The sequence below is a fragment of the Coregonus clupeaformis genome, chromosome 30 (genome assembly GCF_020615455.1).
Source record: "Coregonus clupeaformis isolate EN_2021a chromosome 30, ASM2061545v1, whole genome shotgun sequence".
Classification (NCBI taxonomy): domain Eukaryota; kingdom Metazoa; phylum Chordata; class Actinopteri; order Salmoniformes; family Salmonidae; genus Coregonus; species Coregonus clupeaformis.
Genome location: NC_059221.1, coordinates 43,809,575 through 43,834,921, shown reverse-complemented (window position 1 = coordinate 43,834,921; position 25,347 = coordinate 43,809,575). Strand labels below are relative to the sequence as shown.

General features: G+C 41.5%; 1 protein-coding gene across 2 annotated transcripts; it reads right to left on the bottom strand.

The window, feature by feature from the left end:
* Positions 1-244: 244 nt before the first annotated feature.
* On the bottom strand, positions 245-25,347 carry LOC123482259 (ankyrin repeat and death domain-containing protein 1A-like). Of its 2 annotated transcripts, XM_045209333.1 has the most exons (15): positions 25,098-25,345; positions 22,834-22,937; positions 21,156-21,254; positions 17,231-17,329; positions 13,981-14,088; positions 13,154-13,252; positions 12,752-12,850; positions 12,342-12,440; positions 10,530-10,628; positions 8,715-8,813; positions 5,542-5,640; positions 2,457-2,552; positions 2,061-2,262; positions 1,460-1,591; positions 245-459 (listed from the first exon to the last, which is right to left on the bottom strand). In XM_045209333.1, the coding sequence occupies exons 1-15, from the start codon at positions 25,129-25,131 to the stop codon at positions 398-400; spliced, it is 1,530 nt and encodes a 509-aa protein (XP_045065268.1). In that variant the 5' UTR covers positions 25,132-25,345; the 3' UTR covers positions 245-397. The 2 variants fall into 2 exon arrangements, with proteins under 2 accessions (XP_045065268.1, XP_045065269.1); XM_045209334.1 differs by lacking the exon at positions 13,981-14,088 and having other exon boundaries at positions 25,098-25,347.

Sequence of the window (25,347 nt, the reverse complement as noted above, 5' to 3'; positions counted from 1 at the left end):
GAGACATCTGTGGCATTGTGTTGTGTGACAAATCTGCACATTTTAGAGTGGCCTTTTAGTGTACCCAGCACAAGGTGCACCTGTGTAATGATCATGCTGTTTAATCAGCTTATTGATATGCCACGCCTGTCAGGTGGATGGATTATCTTGGCAAAGGAGAATTGCTCACTAACAGGGATGTAAACAATTTTGTGCACAACATTAGAGATAAATAAGGTTTTTGTGCTTATGCAAAATTTCGGGGATCTTTTATTTCAGCTCATGAAACATGGGACCAACCCTTTACATGTTGCCTTTACATGTTTGTTCAGTGTATTAACTTTGTTGCAGCCACTATTTTTAGTTTTGAACCCTGGAATGCCATTTATTCCTGCAGTGTGTTTCAGGATGGACTTGTTCACATGGCGGTGCATTTCTTGGGAGAGCTTGTGTCTGCATTTGCCTTCTGTCTGATGCTTTCTGTTGAAAAAGAAAAAGGAAACTTCTCTGTTCATTTAAGTTGAACTACGGGCTACGGACCATTACTGGTAGAGATGATAAAAGATGGTCAAACCAGCTTTTACTGTGAATGTGATGTACTTATGTAATTAATAACCACAATACCAGTGGTGGAAAAAGTACTAAATTGTCATACTTGAGTAAAAGTTAAAGTAAATTCTATCCATAAAATTCCTTATATTAAGCAAACCAGACGGTACAATTTTCTTGTTTTTACGGACAGCCAGGGGCACACTCCAAAACTTAGACATAATTTACAAACGCAGAAAAGAAGCAGTACAGATGAAAATGCATTATATTGGTACGTGAATTGGAATATATTGCTGTCCTGCCTGAGCAGTAGAAATGTGACTAGTACTTTTAGGTGACAGGGCAAATGTATGGGAGTAAAAAGTACATATTTTCTTTAGGACTATATTGGAGTAAAAGTAAAAGTTGTCAACAATATAAATAATAAAGTAAAGTACAAATACCCTTTCAAAATACAGAAATACAGCCAGTATGCTGCATTTGCATCATATGATGCAAAATGCATCTTACCTTCTGTATTTTGAAAGTTATATATCTTGAAAACTTGATTGCTGACATGCAATACATTTTAGGACTATATCGACAATGGACTAATGAAACACATACCAAAAGATACAGTAGTTTAAGTAGTACTTCAAAGTATTTTTACTTAGTTACTTTACACCACTGCACAATATGCTCATTAAGCTTTTGCACAACTACCTCCCCAAGGCTAGACAGCAGTGTGGTCTAGAGGGAAGCTGGAGAGTGTTCAGTAGGCATGAAATGAGAGACAATGATTGGCCAGTACAGTCCAATAAGAATATCCATTGTTGTTTTAGATTTTTTTTTAATGCTTTTCGCCCATTGTTTCTACTAAAGATAGCCCCTGGTGCTCGGGTTCGAAATCCCTGATGGGTGTTGACTCTCGTCTCCCTTTCCATTGACTCACCAGCTAGGTCGGTCCTGGAGATCCCCGCCAGTCCCTCATACAGGCCTTTGATTGGGTTCTCCCCTGCGATGACTACTCCATGCAGCCAGATCAGCAACATACGGTGCCCATGCTCCTTGAAGCTCTTTGTACCTAACATACAGTATGTGAATGTCATAAGAGAGTTATCATATAAAATACGTGGGCTATAATAAGGACAGTTCTGGGCTTAAGTGCCTTGCTCAAGGGCACAATGGCAGGAGATGGTACCTGGGATCTGTCAATTAACCCTCTAGGTTGAACCAGCAACCCTCTGGCTATTGGTCAGCCTCTCTAACCTAAAGGCTATCTGCCAACCCAGGTTGCTAACTCCTTACTCCTTAGGCTCTATGTCTTTGGTGTTTGCAGATCTGAAGGAATCATATAAATGTAAGGAAGCCCCCTTAAAATCAGATAGAAAGCTAGATGGAGAAATCACCATTTCATTACACCTATGTGATTGCTTCAGGTCTGCAAACTACTGTAAGTCACTCTGGATAAGAGCGTCTGCTAAATGACTAAAATGTAAATGTACAACGGGCTAGTGGCTGGGGGTTATTTCTAGACCAAGCCGATGCCTCACCTGTCCATTGCTGCTCTATGGCGCGGATGTGTGCATCCGTGAAGCCCCAGTGCTGGGCGAGGGTCTTCCACTCCCCGCGGGACAGGTACTTGGTGGCCAGCCTCCAAATGACAGAGCGCAGGTGCTGGGTCTCAACCTGGTGGTCCTGCTTAAAGCTCAGCTGCTTCCCTAGCCACGAATCACCATCGCTGATCACGTTGTCCTGGTACACAAAGAAAGGGTTTGTGTTTGAGATTGACTGCATTGCTAAAACACTCATCCCGGAATCGTGATGATCTGGTGCGCTGCGAAGCCCGAAAGCAGTCGATCTCAACAGGCACAATGTAGAGCTGCAGGCACTACCTTGCAGTTCAATGATGGAAATATATTTACATTTGGGTTTAAAAGTTAACCTACCTTTTCCCACTTGTAAAACCGGTCTGCTTTGATAATCATGTCCACTAAGATTACATGGTTTCCTCTGGCTGCCACCTCCAGAGAAGTCTTCCCCTGCTGAGAGTACCAACACACAGCCACAACACTGGATTCAATATGACATACAATACACCACCTGGGTCCTGGGTCCTGTTCATTAGCACTAAATAAAAACAGGGAAACAGTGAAATGAGAGGTACTACCTAAATGTGTCCAATAACAAATGCTTGTTATTGTTTTCTGTTGCAAAATGTTTTTCTCTGATGTGCCCTGATTAACAGGATCCTGGCATAGTCTTCAGATTGGCATAAAAAAATGCTTGAGCCCTTTAACACACACTAAGGGGAATAAGGTGAAATGATTTCATTAAACCAGTGAGACACTGGCTGGTCCCATACTACACAAGCTGCAAAGGAATTAGAGCCCATGAGATGTTAACCTAGTCTCAGGGCATTTGCACGCAGGAGGAAGCGTCTGCTGTGCCAGACTGATGCGATTTGAACATAGAAGCTTTCTTAGAAAGTGTGTTTAAGTGTGTTGGGAAGACTGATGTTAAATGTTTGAGATTAGTTATTTTAATACACAACATTGTGTCTAATGCAATTTTACCCTCAAGGAAAATAAAGTTGACCTTATCTAATCTTAATTGCAAGTGTGACTGTAAGTGGAACACTTTATCTGCATTGATACCATTTAGATACCATATCTTCAGTGATTGATACCCTTAATGAGTTATCCAACCACATTGGAAATTAGAAGAAACATTTCAAGAGGTTTTTATCCCAAAACATTTTATAAAAGAAAACGCTTGCAGACCTTATTAACAATCCATTACAACTCCCACACACCGGCGTTCATGTTTGCTCCGCCATGTTTAAATGGATCGCTTCACTTCTAAAGGTAAATAAAAAACTAGATCAAACTTGAAAAAAATGAATGACCCTTTAAAATTAGATGGAGGGGACTGAGCAGGGGTGCGTGCTCAGTCCCCTCCTGTACTCCTGGTTCACTCATGAATGCATGGCCAGGCACGACTCCAACACCATCATTAAGTTTGCCATTGACACAACAGTGGTAGGCCTGATCACCGACAACGACGAGACAGCCTATAGGGAGGAGGTCAGAGACCTGGCCGTGTGGTGCCAGGATAACAACCTCTCCCTCAACGTGATCAAGACAAAGGATATGATTGTGGACTACAGGAAAAAGAAGACGACCCGAGCACACCCCCATTCTCATCAACAGGGCTGTAGTGGAGCAGGTTGAGAGCTTCAAGTTCCTTGGTGTCCACATCACCAACAAACTAACATGGTCCAAGCACACCAAGACAGTCGTGAAGGGGGCACGACAAAACCTATTCCCCCTCAGGAGACTGAAAAGATTTGGCATGGGTCCTCAGATCCTCATTTTAATGAGGGAAATAAGTATTTGACCCCTCTGCAAAACATGACTTAGTACTTGGTGGCAAAACCCTTGTTGGCAATCACAGAGGTCAGACGTTTCTTGTAGTTGGCCACCAGGTTTGCACACATCTCAGGAGGGATTTTGTTCCACTCCTCTTTGCAGATCTTCTCCAAGTCATTAAGGTTTCGAGGCTGACGTTTGGCAACTCGAACCTTCAGCTCCCTCCACAGATTTTCTATGGGATTAAGGTCTGGAGACTGGCTAGGCCACTCCAGGACCTTAATGTGCTTCTTCTTGAGCCACTCCTTTGTTGCCTTGGTCGTGTGTTTTGGGTCATTGTCATGCTGGAATACCCATCCACGACCCATTTTCAATGCCCTGGCTGAGGGAAGGAGGTTCTCACCCAGGATTTGACGGTACATGGCCCCGTCCATCGTCCCTTTGATGCGGTTAAGTTGTCCTGTCCCCTTAGCAGAAAAACACCCCCAAAGCATAATGTTTCCACCTCCATGTTTGACGGTGGGGATGGCGTTCTTGGGGTCATAGGCAGCATTCCTCCTCCTCCAAACACGGCAAGTTGAGTTGATGCCAAAGAGCTCGATTTTGGTCTCATCTGACCACAACACTTTCACCCAGTTCTCCTCTGAATCATTCAGATGTTCATTGGCAAACTTCAGACGGCCCTGTATATGTGCTTTCTTGAGCAGGGGGACCTTGCGGGCGCTGCAGGATTTCAGTCCTTCACGGCGTAGTGTGTTACCAATTGTTTTCTTGGTGACTATGGTCCCAGCTGCCTTGAGATCATTGATAAGATCCTCATGTGTAGTTCTGGGCTGATTCCTCACCGTTCTCATGATCATTGCAACTCCACGAGGTGAGATCTTGCATGGAGCCCCAGGCCGAGGGAGATTGACAGTTATTTTGTGTTTCTTCCATTTGCGAATAATCGCACCAACTGTTGTCACCTTCTCACCAAGCTGCTTGGCGATGGTCTTGTAGCCCATTCCATTCTTGTGTAGGTCTACAATCTTGTCCCTGACATCCTTGGAGAGCTCTTTTGTCTTGGCCATGGTGGAGAGTTTGGAATCTGATTGATTGATTACTTCTGTGGACAGGTGTCTTTTATACAGGTAACAAGCTGAGATTAGGAACACTCCCTTTATGAGTGTGCTCCTAATCTCAACTCGTTACCTGTATAAAAGACACCTGGGAGCCAGAAATCTTTCTGATTGAGAGGGGGTCAAATACTTATTTCCCTCATTAAAAGGCAAATCAATTTATAAAATTTTTGACATGCGTTTTTTCTGGATTTTTTTGTTGTTATTCTGTCTCTCACTGTTCAAATAAACCTACCATTAAAATTATAGACTGATCATTTCTTTGTCAGTGGGAAAACGTACAAAATCAGCAGGGGATCAAATACTTTTCTCCCTCACTGTATATAGCCTCGCTATTGTTATTTTTACTGCTGCTCTTTAATTATTTGTTACTTTTATTTCGTATTATTTTATATTGTATTTTTGGTGATTATTTTTGGTATTCTTTCTTAAAACTGCATTGTTGGTTAAGGGCTTGTAAGTAAGCTTTTCACTGTAAGGTCTACACCTGTTGTATTCGGCGTATGTGACAAATACAATTTGAAATTTGATTTGAAATCAAATACCTTATCCAGTAGTTTGAGGTTAACCCCAGCTAGGAGGATCATTTCAGCAACATCCTGTCTGCCATGCTCTGCTGTGATGTGCAGGGCTGTCTGGAGCCTCTGTAAGGAGGGAGGGAGAGAGGAAAGGGGGGGAGGGGGAGAAAGAGAGAGGGAGAAAGAAAGAAAGAGAGAACGAGAGAGTGAGACAGAGAAAGAGAGAAAGAAAAATAGAAAATGATCAGTAACAAGCAATTTTATGAAGGCTGACAGGTATGAACATAATTATGTGGTTATAAGGCATAGTGTGCAACACAAAATGTGCAACATAGACAGTCATGTTATACATAAGAGGGGGATGGAGGAAATTGGTTAGGGGGGTTTTGACATCTGTTGTAAATCAAACAGAGGAGATCCAGGGTCATAAATGAATGTGCTTTGTCTCCAGACACTTTCCCCGCTGAAACTTTAACATGCTGAATACTGGAACAATATTCCTAACAGAATACGTGGGGAATGGTCAGAGGCGGTCTATAGAAAACTAATGTCATATTGTTGTTATTTTGTGATGTCATTAAACATATTATAGAGGAAATACTGTAACTTGAAAAGTGTCCATCCAATGTGTTGTGAATTAAATATGAAAAATTATAAAAGTATTTTTGTTAAGATAGGAATGTGATTTTAGGGGCCATAAGAGATAATTTGTCTCCTATAAACTTTGCACAGTAAGTAGCCATGCCATGAGTGAGGTCAGAGAGAGTGTCAGCCTGACTGAACCGGCCATTTCGACCAGAGTGCATTAAGGTTTGGTAAAGAAATTAACAAGCAGACCAGAAAGACATCGAGCTGCAGCTCACGTCTAAAGTGGTGCGAACTCTGAATTGTAACACGAGGTGGAGAAGAAAACTCTCCTCCCTGATAATCACTGGTACGGCTGATTAGCTGTCCTGAGCAAAGTATCTAGAAAAGCGAATTTAAGTGGGACCATTCTACTACTCTCTTCAAACCATCGTATACTACACTACTCTCATCACCCCACTGGGGACCATCGACACGGCTGGCTAGCCTATTTTCAAAGAATAATCTTCCAGAGTGAATGGAAGTAGAATCAATTCTGTAGTTCTGTTCAGGACTACATGACAAGTCATTGGAGACGGGACAACTAAGAAGAAGGACATTGTGACCCCTTGTGGACAATCACAGCCTTACAAGCGTGCTGCGGAAAGGCCCAATCAACCCCCTTTCCAAGAAGGCCTGGTTCCGACAGAAATACACAAAAAACCAAGACATTTACACGTAAATACATTCATGATTTCTTACTCCAAATGGGCGGCGGTTCGTGTGCAAAATATATGATTACTGTGAGAGTCGTTTCTAAATGTACCAAAGTATTATGTCTCTGTCCCTCTCTGCCCCCCCCCATCTCTTTTGTAACAAGCCATCATATTGTGTCAGTCCGCTAGGGACCTGTTTCCATCGTATTAAGTTTCTAGTCAATAACCTATACCGTGTGTGTGTTTATCCTGTGTTATTATTTAGTTAGCTAGTAAATAAATAATTAAACTAATTTGTGTAGCACTGAATCATAAGTAAGGCTCGGGTTTTTGCAGATGCAAGGAGGATACGACGTTCAGAATGATGATATGATACGAGGTTATCATTAATAAGTTGACTGTTTATTGATGTGATAGGTAGAGACCTTTTAGAGTTTAATTCGGGAGATGGTAACTCTTTAAACAACTGCTCCCATGGTGCCCCAAATGCTAATGAGTTAATTGTTACATTATAATTTAAATCGGGTAACAATTAAACATAGTTAGTTAATTAGAGATTACAGTCCTCAGATTAATGTTTAAAGTCACGTCACGACACTGTAGTGTTACAAGTGTTACGGCAGTATACTGTAGTGTTACAAGTGTTACGGCAGTATACTGTAGTGTTACAAGTGTTACGGCAGTATACTGTAGTGTTACAAGTGTTATGGCAGTATACTGTAGTGTTACAAGTGTTATGGCAGTATACTGTAGTGTTACAAGTGTTATGGCAGTATACTGTAGTGTTACAAGTGTTATGGCAGTATACTGTAGTGTTACAAGTGTTATGGCAGTATACTGTAGTGTTACAAGTGTTATGGCAGTATACTGTAGTGTTACAAGTGTTATGGCAGTATACTGGAGTGTTACAAGTGTTATGGCAGTATACTGGAGTGTTACAAGTGTTACTGCAGTATACTGGAGTGTTACAAGTGTTATGGCAGTATACTGTAGTGTTACAAGTGTTATGGCAGTTTACTGTAGTGTTACAAGTGTTATGGCAGTATACTGTAGTGTTACAAGTGTTACGGCAGTATACTGTAGTGTTACAAGTGTTATGGCAGTATACTGGAGTGTTACAAGTGTTACGGCAGTATACTGTAGTGTTACAAGTGTTATGGCAGTATACTGTAGTGTTACAAGTGTTATGGCAGTTTACTGTAGTGTTACAAGTGTTATGGCAGTATACTGTAGTGTTACAAGTGTTATGGCAGTATACTGGAGTGTTACAAGTGTTACAGCAGTATACTGGAGTGTTACATCAGTATACTGGAGTGTTACAAGTGTTACGGCAGTATACTGGAGTGTTACAAGTGTTATGGCAGTATACTGGAGTGTTACAAGTGTTACGGCAGTATACTGGAGTGTTACAAGTGTTACAAGTGTTACGGCAGTATACTGGAGTGTTATAAGTGTTACGGCAGTATACTGGAGTGTTACATCAGTATACTGGAGTGTTACAAGTGTTACGGCAGTATACTGGAGTGTTACAAGTGTTATGGCAGTAAAGTGTTACAAGTTTTATGATACAGTAAAGTGTTCAGACCCTATCAGCTGACTACTCAGACTTGCAGACAGTAGTTTCTGCTATCAGCGTACCCTTAAACTAAAGCCAACAGAGGCTGGACCAGGCCCTTATCACTGTACAGGAGCCTACTGTTCTGTGGCCTTTACCTCAGTGCTAATGTAAACAACGTCAAACACAGATCACAGCCAACTCATGATGGGTTATCACGCAACACGATGACTCACAATCGATACAGACACTTTAAGGTACACGATGCACCGTTGGCCTAACAAATCATTGAATGCATTGCATAGAATGTTTACATACAGTAAGGTGATTACGTAACGCCCATAGAGAGTGGAAATATTACTCACATTGTCAGATATGTCCAGGTCACATTCAGCGTCTATTAGCAGCCGTACTACCTCGGTGTGATTGTTGAGCACGGCGATGTGAAGAGGGGATGTGTGTTGCTGTTCAAAACACAAGGTAAAATTAGAAACACATTGATGGTTACCACATACAACAGATGCCACGTAAATAATAATAATAATGTATTACATTTGTAAAGTGCTTTTCATTATGCAAGAATTATCTCAAAGTGCATAAAATAAAATATAAACTAGGAAATACAGTAAAATATATATATTTTTAAATATAACAAACAAGACATTTAAAAATATATAACAATATCATGAAAACAACAATAGGAATCTAGGAACGAGGCTAGTCCAGCCGATAGAGATGACTCTTAAGGCCTGCTTTAGGAACGAGGCTAGTCCACTTGATAGAGATGAGTCTTAAGGCCTGCTTTAGGAACGAGGCTAGTCCAGCCAATAGAGATGAGTCTTAAGGCCTGCTTTAGGAACGAGGCTAGTCCAGCTGATAGAGATGAGTCTTAAGGCCTGCTTTAGGAACGAGGCTAGTCCAGCCAATAGAGATGACTGAGTCTTAAGGCCTGCTTTAGGAACGAGGCTAGTCCAGCCGATAGAGATGTGTCTTAAGGCCTGCTTTAGGAATGAGGCTAGTCCAGCCAATAGAGATGAGTCTTAAGGCCTGCTTTAGGAACGAGGCTAGTCCAGCCGATAGAGATGTGTCTTAAGGCCTGCTTTAGGAATGAGGCTAGTCCAGCCAATAGAGATGACTCTTAAGGCCTGCTTTAGGAACGAGGCTAGTCCAGCTGATAGAGATGTGTCTTAAGGCCTGCTTTAGGAACGAAGCTTGTCCCGCCGATAGAGATGATTCTTAAGGCTTGCTTTAAATGCACCAACATTCTGAGCAGCTCTGAGATTGTCAGTGAGGGAGTTCCAAAGGAGTGGTACATGGGAGGAACAAAGAGGTGTAATGGGTTCGCACTCAAAAAGATGGTGCATAAAGCTTACTTCATTACTCAATATTTTTTATAATTTTCACTGCATCAGGGATAGCGTACACAGACGTTTCGGCTTTACAGCCTTCTTCAGTGCGAACCCATTACACCTTTTTGTTTGTCTGAATTTGCGGGTTTTACGCACCAGCCAAGCTTCTGGGAGAGTGCGATGGGTCTCTTTTGATTAGTGGTACGTGGAAGGAAAAGGCCTGTTGTACTGTAGATTGTGGTCCTGTTTCAGACACACACTAAATCAAATATCTATAGAGAGAACCTATTCTGCACTGAGGCACTGAAAAAACACATTTAGTGTCTTGGGGTGATCTGGCGGTCGAAGCCGCTGCCTCCAGGACAATACTGCTGCAGAATGGGTTTAAAACTAACCCACCATTATTTCAGAACACCTTTTTATTGACTCTCTCTATCCATTACAACAAACATATCAGAGGAGTAGGACTGCCCACAAAGAAAGAAAAAACACTTTTACTGAAAAGGGAAAACGTTAATATAGGACATACACTGAATTAAACAAACAAATATGGCACCAATTCTCTGAGTTGGAAAAAGTGTAGAAGAGGACATGGTGCAGATGCTGAACCCTACTGGTGTATTCTGAGCTGTTGGGCTTAACTAAAACACCTGGCTGTTCACTATTGTCATTTGAAAGAGGAGCTAACCAAGTTGCATTAAATGCTACCCATTATTCCTAACGTGGAGCTAACCAAGTTCTAATAAGTGCTACCCATTATTCCTAAAGAGGAGCTAACCGATGCACAAACTAGTGTAGTCTGTATGGTTGAAGGTTGGCTTGCGTACTCACGCCATCCACAGTGTCTGTGTTGATGCCTGCCTCCAGCAGCAGACTGGCCTCTCTCTCAAAGCCATGCTGGGCCACGTAGTGGAGGGCATTCATATTATTCTGCACAGACAACAACATAGTGGGACAGGTCACAGTTCAGACTCACTAACGTACCTCTCAGTCTCACACATTAGGTGGCACTTTGACATTAAACCTGTAATGAAAAGTGCTATAGAAATATGATCAATTATTATCTAGCTACCCAATTATCTATCTATCTACCCATATCAGATTCAGTCTTCAATGTAAATCTGATAATCGGGTCCCACTTTAAATGAATTACAATTTTAAAGTTGTAACAATGCATTTATAAACCCTTTATAAGGCATATCTATACTAAACAAAAATATAAACGCAACATGTGAAGTGTTGGTCCCATGTTTCATGAGCTGAAATGAAGCTCCCCGAAATGTTCCATACACACAAAAAGCTTATTTCTCTCAAATTTTGTGCACAAATTTGTTTACATCCCTGTTAGTGAGCATTTCTCCTTTGCCAAGATAATCCATCCACCTGACAGGTGTGGCATATCAAGAAGCTGATTAAACAACATGATCATTATACAGGTGCTCCTTGTGATGGGGACAATAAAAGGCCACTCTAAAATGTGCAGTTTTGTCACACAACAGAATGCCACAGATGTCTCAAGTTTTGAAGGAGCGTGCAATTGGCATGTTGACTGCAAGAATGTCCACCAGAGCTGTTGCCAGATATTTTATGTTCCTTTCTCTACCATAAGCCACCTCCAACGTTGTTTTAGAGAATTTGGCAGTACGTCAAACCGGCCTCACAACTGCAGACCATGTGTAACCACGCCAGCCCAGGACCTCCACATCCGGCTTCTTCACCTGCGGGATCGTCTGAGAACAGCCACCCAGACTGCTGATGAAACTGAGGAGTATTTCTGTCTGTAATAAATACCTTTTGTGGGGAAAAACTCATTCTGATTTGCTGGGCCTGGCTCCCAAGTGGGTTGGCCTATGCCCTCCCAGGCTCACCCATGGCTGCGCCCCTGCCAAGTCATGTGAAATCCATAGATTAGGGCCAAATTAATTGATTTCAATTGACTGATTTCCTTATATGAACTGTAACTCAGTAAAATAGTTCAAATTGTTGCATGTTGAGTTAATTTATTGTTCAGTAGTGTGGTGAGTGATTTTGAAGGAGTCAGGCGCAGGAGGGTAAATCACAGAATATAAGGTTTATTCCGAAAACACAACGGTACGCAGCAATGCGTCAAACATTCCAGTGCGGAAATCAGGCGCACTGGGAAACAACAAGGCACACGGGTGAAATATCCCGGCGATACAAAATACAAAGAGCTCCACCGAGCTAATCTAACCTCCACAATCAACAATCACACACAAAGACAAGGGGGCAGAGGGAACACTTATACAGGTACTGATGAGGGGATATGAACCAGGTGTGTGTAATAAACAAGACAAAACAAATGGAATGATGAGATGAGGAGCGGCAGTGACTAGAAGGCTGGTGACGACGAACGCCGAAGCCTGCCCGAACAAGGAGAGGAGGCAGCTTCGGAGGAAGTCGTGACAAGTAGATGCTTTAGAGATTATTCATAATCATCAACACTTGTCTCAGCAAGAGTTTTAACATCATTGTCTTGGAAGAGAATGTCCCAGTCAGTGCATAGGAAGCACCCGCTTCTATGTGGTCCTCTGTCCATACGTTTACAGCTATATGAATATACAGTATAGATGAATGCTCTATAAAGCCTTTACAAGTTATAGTTAATTGAAAGTTGACCCTTACGTTTGTCAGCGCATTGACGTTACAGCAGGCTTCCAGCAGTAGCTTGACACATTCATAGTGACCTCCATCAGAGGACAGGTGCAGAGCTGTCAGTCCGTCCTGGAGAACCACATATCATGTCACAACAGGCCTCCATCAGCTTTACATTCTATCAACAGAATAGGGAATAATCAACAATATAAAATACAACAAGTAGCACTAACCCTAGTTGTTATTATAGTAAAATATAATTTGTTATTTCCTGGCAAAATAAAGGTTTAAAAGCAAAACATAAACTTTTTTCTCTCCACATTACCCCTATGAAGTGAAGCAGGAACCCCGACAGCTAAAATGTATGGAATATAAAATATCGTTTCTGAGCTGCTTTGAACCCTACACCACACCACAGTGACAATATGTTCTTTACTCACTATGTTTCTCTCGTCAATGTCCACTCCTGTCTCCACTATCTTCTGCAGGACCTCTTTGTGTCCGTGCTTGGCTGCTAGATGCATGGCCATGTTTTCATCCTACACAACATATAAAAACATATCAAGGACATCATGTTATATTTACATGATAACATCTTAGTTACACACACACACACACACACTTGAAAATAAATGTGAACACGTTTTCCAAAGGTGTTTACTCTCTCGCTATTGTAACACTAGCCTAATCATGTTTTCGCCTAGAAGTGTGTGTTTGTTTGTGTGTGTGTGTGTGTGTGTGTGTGTGTGTGTGTGTGTGTGTGTGTGTGTGTGTGCATGTGTGTGTGTGGGTGAGTGTCTGTGTGGGTGTGTGTGTGCACTTGTGTCAACGTCTGAACCTACCTTATCCTTGAGGCCATGAGTGCAGCCCATACCGATGAGGAACTCCACCACCTCTAGTTGTCCATGTTCTGCAGCCAGGTGAAACGCTGTCTTCCCAGACTGACAGTAAGACAGGGAGTGAGGGATTAACAATAAGAAGACAGTAACAGGAATGACAGTAATGACAACATCACAGTATGACCAAATGACACTATCACAGAATGACACATGACTGTATGACCAAATTATAGTATGACAGTAATGACAAAATGGCAGTATGAAAGTAATGACGGTATGTAGAACGTTTGGAAAAACAGAGAGCCTTCTGTTCTGCCCCAAGCAGGGCTCCAACTCACAACCTCCTGCAAACACACAAGCCAACCGTTTTAGCCAGCAGAGCAAGGGACTAGTCTGTCACTCTGTAAGCGACAGTTGGCTTTTCTTCTTTTTTTTCCAGGGAAAGTGATGTCACTGATGTACTCCAGCCAATATGCTACGGGCAAGTTTGACATCCTTAACTACAAGTAGTAAATACATCTAAACATGGCACAGTACAAATAATAGATAGCATAGTAAACCCTCAAGGTATCTATTGTGCACAGACGGTGGAGATACTGCATTAATCAAATTCTTAAAGTAAACAAGATTTATTTCATTGTGTCATCATCAATTTTCCTTGTAAATCCTGTAAAGCCCAAGGACAGTACTGGGAAAGTCCTGGGAAAGGAAAGCAATCCTAGGAAAATCCAAGAAGTTCAAGGAATTTGCTAAGAAAGGTCTTTGAAAGAACTGGGAAAGTGCAGAAAACGTGCTAGTAAAGAACAGGTCATGTGGTGTGGGGCAGTCACCTTGTCCACCCTGTCCAGCAGTACGTCCTCTACTAGGTCCTCCATGATGAACTCCAGCACTCTGCTATGACCCCGCTGGGCGGCACAGTGCAGCAGGCTCAGCCCATTCTGACAGAGAGATGGATACATAACATATTTGAAGTCTTATTATAATACAAAACTAAATTATAAGACAGAAGTGACTGAAAGTGGCCTCGACTGGTGTGATCGGGAAAAACTTGCCCCGAACCAATTGAGATGGAGGACATTCGTCAATGGCCTATTCTCCTCATAGGAGCCAAGGGCTTAAGTCAAGTAAGTCAGTCAATTATTATAATAAGACAAATTAAATAAGTTATAGATCATTATGTTTGCAAGCTTTAAAGGTCCAATATGCAGAAATTACTCCGTCATTGCCTGGTTGCAAAAAAATCTAAAATGTTTGCCTAAATTCAGTTTGCGTGACAAAACAAGCAGATTGTACAGTCAACTTTCTTGCCAGTTCTGGACTATGGAGACACCATTTACCAGAATGCAGCAGCCACTACTCTTAAACCTGTGGATGCTGTCTACCATAGCACCCTTTGCATTATCACAGGTGACAGTTTTAATACTCATCACTGCATCCTGTATCAAAAGGTTGGCTGGTCCTCATTAAAGTCCCATAGATCACTTCATTACTCCCTTTTTGTTTACAAAGCTTTCCAACACAAGCTTCCAACTTACCTAACTTTGTTGTTAAAGTATAAAAACATGAGATACCAAACCCGTTCACAGGGTTGGTTAACTTTTGAGGTTCCTCGGGTCTCCACCGAACTAGGTAAATCCGCTTTTAGTTTAAAGCACCTCACTCAACTACAAAATACATTACAATAGGATGTTCTGGTGCCGCTCGGGCAATTGAAAATATTGATTGGGGACCTTCATACTGAGGAATGTAACAGTTTTTCTTGAATATTTGTGTTGTGATGTATTTTAGTTTGTTTTACACTGGATCTGATTTTGATTCGATTTCATCTTATGAATTGTATATGCAGGGCTCCCTTGTGAAAGAGACCCGGTCTCAATGGTGACTCCCTGTTTAAAAAATACAAATAAATAAAACATTGTATTTTCAGCTGTTTGAAGCTGGTGTACAAAACCAAGTAAAGAGATGCAAAACAAGAAACATGTCAGGTTCGCAAGGACGGGTCAGACCAAGGCGCAGCGTGAAATGCATACATGTTTATTATAAAGTATAAACACACGAAACAAAAACAACGTAACGTGAAGTCCTCAGGCTAAACACAAATACAAGCCTCTAACACGGAACAAGATCCCACCACTAATGAGTGCCAATAGGCTGCCTAAGTATGATCCCCAATCAGAGACAACGAGCGACAGCTGTCTCTGATTGGGAATCACACCCGGCCAAACACAGAACTACAACACCTAGAATGCAACATAGAAATACTAACATAGAATATCCACACCCTGACTCAACATACAGTACAAGAGTCCCATGAGTCAGGGCGGGACAAAACAGGAAGCAAATAGAAAGGAACTACCGCTTTTCAGACTTGGTTTCAATGAGAATGACAAATCTATAATTTGGTCGGGTCGCACACAAAACTGCATATTGCACCTTTAAGTGTTAACCAGAAGTTCAACTGCAAGTTCATTGTTACACACTGTAAAAAAAAAGATTTGTTGATTCAGCTTAAAATAACAAGGCAACCAGATGCAATACGATTTCTAGTTTGTTCAACATTTGGGCATATTAGCTGAACCAACATACATTCTCAAGTTGAATTGCGTGTTTTAGATTGAGTGAACATACAATTCAAATTGAGAATATATTATACCTTATTTGCATATTCCCAGTGTGCCCTTTGAGTGAATTGTAGTTACCATCCATGGCTGTATTTGTTAGCGACAGAGACATGGTTGTTGCATTCAATGGCTTTCAGTCCTGTCGCCTTCACCAAGTGAATATACACTGAGTGTACAAAACATTAGGAACACTGTCTATGTCACTGCTGTTTCAATGACATAGACTAACCAGGTGAATCCAGGTGAAAGCTGTGATCTCTTATTGATGTCACTTGTTATATCCACTTCAATCAGGGGAGGAGACAGGTTAAAGAAAGATTTTTAAGCCTCGAGACAATTGAGACATGGATTGTGTATGAGTACCATTCAGAATATTTAAGTGCCTTTGAACGGGGCATGGTAGTAGGTGGCAGGCGCACCAGTTTGATTGTGTCAAAAACTGCAGCGCTGCAGGGTTTTTCACACTCAACAATTTCCCGTGTATATCAAGAATGGTCCACCACCCAATGGACATCCAGCCAACTTGACACAACTATGGGAAACATGGGCCATCATCCCTGTGGAACACTTTGTAGAGTCCATGCCGCGACGAATTTAGGCTGTTCTGAGGGTAAAATGGGGTGCAACTCAATATTAGATAGGTGTTCCTAATGTTTTCAAATTAAACTCACTGTATCATATGTATCATTCTTTGAGGGTAGTTACACCCTAACACACTGGTCTGACACTCCTGGTTTACAGGCCACATCAACCCTGCAAAACACATTATGCTGGCTTGCAAAGTGATGTGTAATTTTTATTGGAATCCATCCAGAGTAAGGATATCCAAAATTGACTGCCGGGGTAGGGAAGTTTGATTAATGAGACCTAAATCATCTAAACTGGAACAGCCATCTTAGTAACTGGTGCAATAAGTCCAACTACTAACAGATAGGATTAGTTCAGAAAATTTTATGTTATTTATCTTTGTGTAGCATTAGATTAATCAACAAATCAATTTACATGCAAAAACAGGTATTGAAACAAACAATTCTGAAAATCAACCTGCTGGGAAATATAAAGATGATGGGTGTGGTTTTGAGCAAACATGATTTTTAAAATTTTACTCAACAAGCGTGTTCAAATTCAGCTAACTTCGAGCAGTGTTTGTTGAGTAAACAAACTTTAACACATTAGCTCAACCTCTTGTTCTTTTGAAGTCCAATCAACTCACAGAGTAACGCTGATTAAGCAATTGGTTAAGTTGGCTTTTTTGTGTGTGAATAGGAGTGAATACAAACAGCATATTGTTTGCCTGAATTCCATAAGCTATAACTAGTTACAATTAGACACAATTGAAACCCTCAAAAACCATTAAGGAAATTGCATGATGTAGTCCTATCAGCGTTTTTGCATCATTAGGGTTAGGATCCGTTCCATTGAATTTGGTCAATTCAGGTAATTAATTGAAATGACTTACTTTGTTTTCACAGTTGAGCTTTGCTCCAGCGGCCACGAGGATCTGTAGGATCTTCAGGCGACCGAACCAGGCTGCCAGCAGCAGAGCATTCATACCAAACTGAGAAGGGACAATATATTATAGAAATAGAATTAAGGCCGAGGCAGCGCGACCGAAGGTAACCACCCCATTTTGCCCCCGTCCCGCCCCCCAGAGCTAAAGAACTGAATCATGTTCTGTGCATGTGTTACTTAACAGACACATTTTTAGTACAGTACAGTGCCTTGCAAAAGTATTCATCCCCCTTGGCGTTTTTTCTATTTTGTTGCATTACAACCGGTAATTTAAATGGATTTTTATTTGGATTTCATGTAATGGACATACACAAAATAGTCCAAATTGGTGAAGTGAAATGAAAAAAATAACTTGTTTTAAAAATTCTCAAAAATACATAACGGAAAAGTGGTGCGTGCATATGTATTCACCCCCTTTGCTATGAAGCCCCTAAATAAGATCTGGTGCAACCAATTACCTTCAGAAGTCACATAATTAGTTTAATAAAGTCCACCTGTGTGCAATGTAATTGTCACATGATCTGTCACATGATCTCAGTATATATACACCTGTTCTGAAAGGTCCCAGAGTCTGCAACACCACTAAGCAAGGGGCACCACCAAGCAAGCAGCACCATGAAGACCAAGGAGCTCTCCAAACAGGTCAGGGACAAAGTTGTGGAGAAGTACAGATCAGGGTTGGGTTATAAAAAAATATCAGAAACTTTGAACATCCCACGGAGCACCATTAAATCCATTATAAAAAAATTGAAAGAATATGGCACCACAACAAACCTGCCAAGAGAGGGCCGCCCAACAAAACTCATGGACCAGGCAAGGAGGGCATTAATCAGAGAGGCAACAAAGAGACCAAAGATAACCCCGAAGGAGCTGCAAAAAGCTCCACAGCGGAGATTGGAAAATCTGTCCATAGGACCACTTTAAGCCGTACACTCCACAGAGCTGGGCTTTACGGAAGAGTGGCCAGAAAAAATCCATTGCTTAAAGAAAAAAATAAGCAAACACGTTTGGTGTTCGCCAAAAGGCATGTGGGAGACTCCCCAAACTAAAAAATGGAAAATATGGAAGAAGGTACTCTGGTCAGATGAGACTAAATCTGAGCTTTTTGGCCATCAAGGAAAACGCTATGTCTGGCACAAACCCAACACCTCTCATCACCCCGAGAACACCATCCCCACAGTGAAGCATGGTGGTGGCAGCATCATGTGGTGGGTGAATAGTTATGCACGCTCAAGTTTTCTGTTTTTTTGTCTTATTTCTTGTTTGATTCACAAGAAAAAATATTTTGCATCTTCAAAGTGGTAGGCATGTTGTGTAAATCAAATGATACAAACCCCCCAAAATCTATTTTAATTCCAGGTTGTAAGGCAACAAAATAGGAAAAATGCCAAGGGGGGTGAATACTTTCGCAAGCCACTGTAGCTGCTGCGCTGACCCCTCCCCTTCCCCCTCCCCCTCCCTTCACTTTACTCTTACCCTCTTCTGGACCCGCAACCAATTTCATCTACGTGATGATGTAGCTTACATCTCTGCCTCATACATAATATATACAGTGCCTTCAGAAAGTATTCATACCCCTTTGACTTATTGCACATTTTGTTGTTTTACAGCCTGATATTCAAAATGGATTAAATTGTTGCTTTTTCTCACCCATCTACACATAATACACCATAATGACAAAGTGAAAACATGTTTTTAGAAATTCTTGCAAATTTATTGAAAATTAAATACAAAAATATTTAATTTACAGAAGTATTCACACCCCTGAGTCAATACATGCTAGAATCACCTTTGGCAGTGATTACAGCTGTGAGTCTTTCTGGGTAAGTCTCTAAGAGCTTCGCACACCTGGATTGTACAATATTTGCACATTATTATAAAAAAATTATTCAAGCTCTGTCAAGTAGGTTGTTGATCATTGATAGACAGCCAGTTTCAAGTCTTGCCATAGATTTTCAAGCCAATTTAAGTGAAATCTGTAACTAGGCCACTCAGGAACATTCAATGTCGTCTTGGTAAGCAACTCCAGTGTATATTTGGCCTTGTGTTTTAGGCTATTGTCCTGCTGAAAGGTGAATTTGTCTCCCAGTGTCTTCTAGGATTTTGCCTGTGCTTAGCTCTATTCTGTTTCTTTTTATCCTAAAAAACTCCCTAGTCCCTGCCTATGACAAGCATGCCCATAACATGATGCAGCCACCACCACCACCGTGCTTGAAAATATGAAGAGTGGTACTCAGTGATGTGTTGTGTTGGATTTGCCCCAAACATAACACTTTGTATTCAGGACATAAATTTACTTTGCCAATTATTTTGCAATATTACTTTAGTGCCTCATTGCAAACAGGATGCATGTTTTGGAATATTTGTATTCTGTACTGGCTTTCTTCTTTTCACTCTGTCATTTAGGTTAGTATTGTGGAGTAACTACAATGTTGTTGATCCATCCTCAGTTTTCTCCAATCACAGCTATTAAACTCTAACTGTTTTAAAGTCACCATTGGCCTCATGGTGAAATCCCTAAGCGGTTTCCTTCCTCTCCGGCAACTGAGTTATGAAGGACGCCTGTATCTGCTCAAAGGGATATTCAATGTCTGCTTTTTTTTTTACCCATCTACCAATAGGAGCCCTTTTTTGCGAGGCAAATCTGTGTTTGAAATTCACTGCTCGACTGAGGGACCTTACAGATAGATAATTGTATGTGTGGGGTACAGAGAGGAGGTAGTCATTCAGAAATCATGTTAAACACTATTATTGCACACAGAGTGAGTCCATGCAATATATTATGTGACTTCTTCAGCACATTTTTACTCCTGAACTTATTTAGGCTTGCCATAACAAAGGGGTTGAATACTTATTTACTCAAGACATTTCAGCTTTTCATGTATTTATTTATTTGTAAACATTTCTAAAAGCATAATTCCACTTTGACATTATGGGGTATTGTGTGTTGGCCAGTGACACAAAATCTCAATTTAATCAATTTTAAATTCAGGCTGTAACACAACAAAATGTGGAAAATAATAAAGGGATGTAAATACTTTCTGAAGGCACTGTATATATACTGTATATTTTGTAGGCTAATTTAGGATGTAAGCTACAACCTTCTCTGTCTGTTGTAATTAAGGATATTGCAGTAGCAGAAGCAGGACACAGTCTACACATTGCATTGGGGTAAAACACATTAAATCGTTATTTAGACTGCCTGTCTGTGTCTTGCTTGTGTTTGATAAGCTGCCTAAATAGCTGCATGTAACTCCCCACCTGAAAAAATTACATGAATTCGCTACTTAGACTGCCTGTCTGTGTCATGCTTCTGTTTGTAATAGGCTACTGTCACAACAGACAAAGAAGTTTGTTGTACAACATGTAGTTGCATGTCTTTTGTACAACATGTCAAAGAAGTCCGAGACGTAGGCTATACCAGGTGGCTGAGCGACGTGACATGAAATATTCATCATCACAGTCATTATAATGCCACTGTCCTGAGACAAAGGGTCTGGGTGTGTTTACTGTCGCTGTGTGTGTGGTGTGTGTGTGCGTGCATCCGTGCGTGTGTGTGTGCGCGTGTGTGTGCGTGTACGTGTGTGTGTGTGTATGTGCGTGCATACGCGTGAGTGTGTGTGTATGTGCGAGCGTATACTTTTGTGTGTGTCTGTGCAGAGAACCAGACAGAGTGTTTGTGTGTGAGTGTGAGTGTGAGTGTGTGAGTGTGTGTGTGTGTGTGTGTGTGTGTGAGTGTGTGAGAGTGTGTGTGAGTGAGTGAGTGAGTGTGTGTGAGTGAGTGAGTGTTTGTGTGTGTGTGTGTGTGTGTGTGTGTGTGTGTGTGTGTGTGTGTGTGTGTGTGTGTGTGTGGAGTGTGAGTGTGTACCTACACTGTCCTCCTCATCCATCTCATTATTATGGTCTAGTAACAGACGTAGAGCCTGCTCGTTCCCAGCCCCCGCCGCCCAGTGCAGCGCTGTACGGTCTGTCTGTGGAGAGAGAGAGAGAGAGAGAGAGAGAGAGAGAGGAGGAAGAGAGAGAGAGAAAACATAATGAGATAGGGAGAGAGAGGAAAACAATATGACAGAGAGGAGAGAGAGAAACAACTTGATGGAGAGGAGAGAGAGAGAGAAACAACATGTTAGAGAGGAGAGAGAGAAACAACATGATGGAGAGAGAGAGAGAGAAACAACATGATGGAGAGACAGACAGAGAAACAACATGATGGAGAGACAGACAGAGAAACAACATGATAGAGAGGAGAGAAAGAAACAACATGATGGAGAGGAGAGAGAGAGAAACAGCATGTTAGAGAGGAGAGAGAGAAACAACATGTTAGAGAGGAGAGAGAGAAACAACATGTTATAGAGGAGGGAGGGGAGAGAGAGAAACAACATGTTATAGAGGAGAGAGAGAAACAACATGTTATAGAGGAGAGAGTGGAGAGAGAGAAACAACATGTTATAGAGGAGAGAGAGAAACAACATGACAGAGAGAGAGAGAGAGAAACAACAGCAGAACAGATCGAGGGGATGGTGAAACACATTTGAATGTGAAATCCTTTTTATGTGTTTTTAGTGTGTATCTTTTCTTTCATATTGTTTTTATCGCCCAATGTGAGACAATAAAGTGTTCTGAATCTGAATTAAATAAAACACAACAATACTGTAGATATGAAAGGTGGTTTATCTGCAATGGGCGTGAGCATGCAATATGAAGAAGCTTGAGGTAGACAAAAGCTCTCTCCCTTTCCACTCGAACAGACACAGTAACATCTTTGAAAGGTTATGTAAAGTCTAGGTCAAGATACTCCCACCACATAACCACATAGAGACAGCTTCATACTTTATTGATCCCTGCAGGGTAATTCAGTTAATCAAGACACAGAGAAGAAAACATAAGTTGTATCCTATATTTTACTGCAAAAAAACTCCAAAAACATTTATTATGCAACTTTTTGCAAAAAACATTGAGTGAGAAACAGTTAACGACCTAGCGGTGAAACCTTGGGCCATGCTAGCCAAGATAAACAAGTTGGAGGGTGTTATTTCACCACAGTGAGGTGAAATCCGGGTCATATCCTTTTCCTGGGACAACAAGAAGCTGGTTTCCTTTTCTAAAAGCACAAACGGCAGGAACAAAGCTACAGCTGCTAAAGCATTGGCAGTGGCAGTGTGGCACTGACTGTCTGGCATTGACTCTGTCAGATCAAAACCTTCCTGGGATATTGCACTGTGGTTTACTAATGGGAATTAGTACAGCTTAGTAGAAGTTTTTAGTGGAATTAGTTGAAATACTTGAGAATTCACTTTCAGTCAGGATTCAACACAACAATAGTAATTATCATGAAAAACAAGCATAGCAACCCGTATTCACTTGACAGTGGTAAACTATTGTGTGTGAGTGAGTGCATGTGTGTATGTATGTGTGTGTGAGTGAGTGCATATGTGTGTGTATCTGCCAACGACTGTGTGTATGTTTGCCTGTGACTGTGTTTGTGTGTGTGTGTGTGTTTGTGTGTGTGTGTGTGTGTGTGTGTGTGCTCTCCAATCCCGTACATGCACTCACTTTGTTTTTGGCCTTGATGTCCACCCCTTTCTTCATCAGCTCCCGCATTTTGTCCGTGTCGTTCCTCTTCGCTGCATCGTGGAATTCCTTCTCCGACCGGAGCACTGTGAACAGACATGGGCCATGGGAATGAGGAAGGGAAAAACAGGAACAAGCGTCAGGCTCTCTCTCCGCTCACAAGGCCTGTTCCCTTCACTACAAACTACTGGTAACACTTTACTTCAGTCCTGCAGGTATAATGATTTATAACTTGTTATAAGCACATATGAGCCTTTTATAATGCGCTATATCCATCTGATTTACATGAAGATATTCTCTCATCTCTTTTCCTATCTCTTCCTCTGTCCAGTTTCCTATCTCTTATATATCCAATGGATTTGAGACGTATGGATCGCTGCCTCAGCCACGGATTGATCTGTCAAATGCATTAATTTGCTTTCATGTTGATGTCTGTATCCCTGTAGACCCTGTGGTAATGCTGAAGGCACATAGGGCCATCAGATTGAATTCCAATCATAGGTTGCGTTCCAACTGGCAGCCTATTCTCTACGTAGTGCACTACTTTGACCAGGGCCCATAAGTAACGCACTATACGGGTGACATTTGGGACGCAGACATAGTCTGGATGTCCCTAAGGCCCTGTACTCACTCAGGTTGGCAACTGATGTAGCCTAAAACGCATTTGAAACAGTGGATGTGATATAGCTGATATTTCTTTGGTGATACAACGGACAGTTTGTCTGAACAAAAGTGTTCACACAACCATTGTGACATTATTTTTTGTGCAGAAAATACTCTCTGTTGTTTCATCACTGTTGTGCCAAATGCGTTGTACATCAGTGGTTGCCATAGTTGCCAGTAGGTTCATAAAAACTGCCAGGAACTTATTAAGGCTTAAATCAACATTGAGGAAAACATCAAGGTAGAAATCTCATACTACATTCCAACTTTGTGTACACAACATACTGGATATGGCAAACATGTGAGCGCGACTGAACTGTTTCTATATTGATAACTGTGATTTGTTCTGTATAGTCTTCCTACTGTGTTCATAAAGCGTCTTAGTGCTGATCTAGGATCCGTTTTGTCCTTTAATCCCAATCAATATGATTATATGGACAGGGGGGACTGATCCTAGATCAGCACTCTTACTCTGAGACGCTTTATGACAACAGACGCTGGTTTCTGTCATGAGACAACATTGACAGACTGGTTGAGACTGACCTTGATCTGTCTATCCCGGAGGCTATATGCTTGTATTATGCATAACATTGCCAGGCCTACATCAAACGGTACATTGAGCATTACAAGTCAGAAAACTAGTGCAATCAGTGGAGGCTGCTGAGGGGAGGACGGCTCATAATAATGGCTGAAACTGAGTAAATGGAATGGCATCAAACATTCCACCCATTCTGCTCCAGCCAATACCACGAGCCCGTCCTCCCCAATTAAGGTGCCACCAACCTCCTATAAGTGCAATGATAAATTGGTGCAAAAACAACAGCTAAACACCGCACCACTAGACCAGGATTTCCCAAACTAGGTCCTGTGGGCCCCCTGAGTGTACATTTCGTTTTTTCCCCTAGCACTACACAGCTGATTCAAATAATCAACTCATCATTACGCTTTGATCATTTGAATCAGCTGTGTAGTGCTAAGTGCAAAAACCAAAACATGCACCCGTTGGGGTCCCCAGGACCGAGTTTGGGAAACCCTGTATTATATGAATAAGCTACAAAACAGTGCTTGACTTGGACTGAAATAGGTGCAGGTACTTATTTTGGGTGCCAGTACTGTTTATATTTAGGTGCAGGGCCTTCACAATACTTTTGAGCTAATAATCTATAAGAGGAACAGGAGCTCAAGCAGTTGAACATTTGAGGTGCCGGTACTCAGCTCCGGTGAGCTCATGCCCAAGTCAAGCACTACTACAATATAATATTTCAGAAGTAATGCAAATGCGATAGGCTATGGTTTCATCCTATAATGAGGAACCCTATGTGTCCTGTCAAGCATCCCTACAACCATTATGTTGCAATATGATAACATAGCCTAGTATTTGAACTGGCTTCAGTTCATGGTAGCTCTTATCAATTAATCAATTATTCTGATCGTATCTGCTCAGATACAGTGTCCGCGCGTACAAGAACCTGCTATAGGCAGGCTGCCTAGACTACTATATAGGCCAGATGAGCGGAGTTGTCATCACAAAAAGCCATACAGACAGCTATTCCGTTAGTAATAAAATAATTCTAACTACTTACAGATATCATCCTCTGACACCAGATCGTCCTCCATTCTATCAGTGATTCCAAAACGTCACCAATTCAGTTGATTTCATTTTTTGTCGTAATCCGCGATCTGATTCCCATCTAACAGTCTATTATCTGGATCCAGTTATTCTACTATGCGCTCGAAGTGCCGCACACATCCGGGTGTTGAGTGGAGAGCGGAGAGGGACCTGCCCACATTCATTGCCCATCATTTAGATCTGAGAGAGAATAACTGGAACAA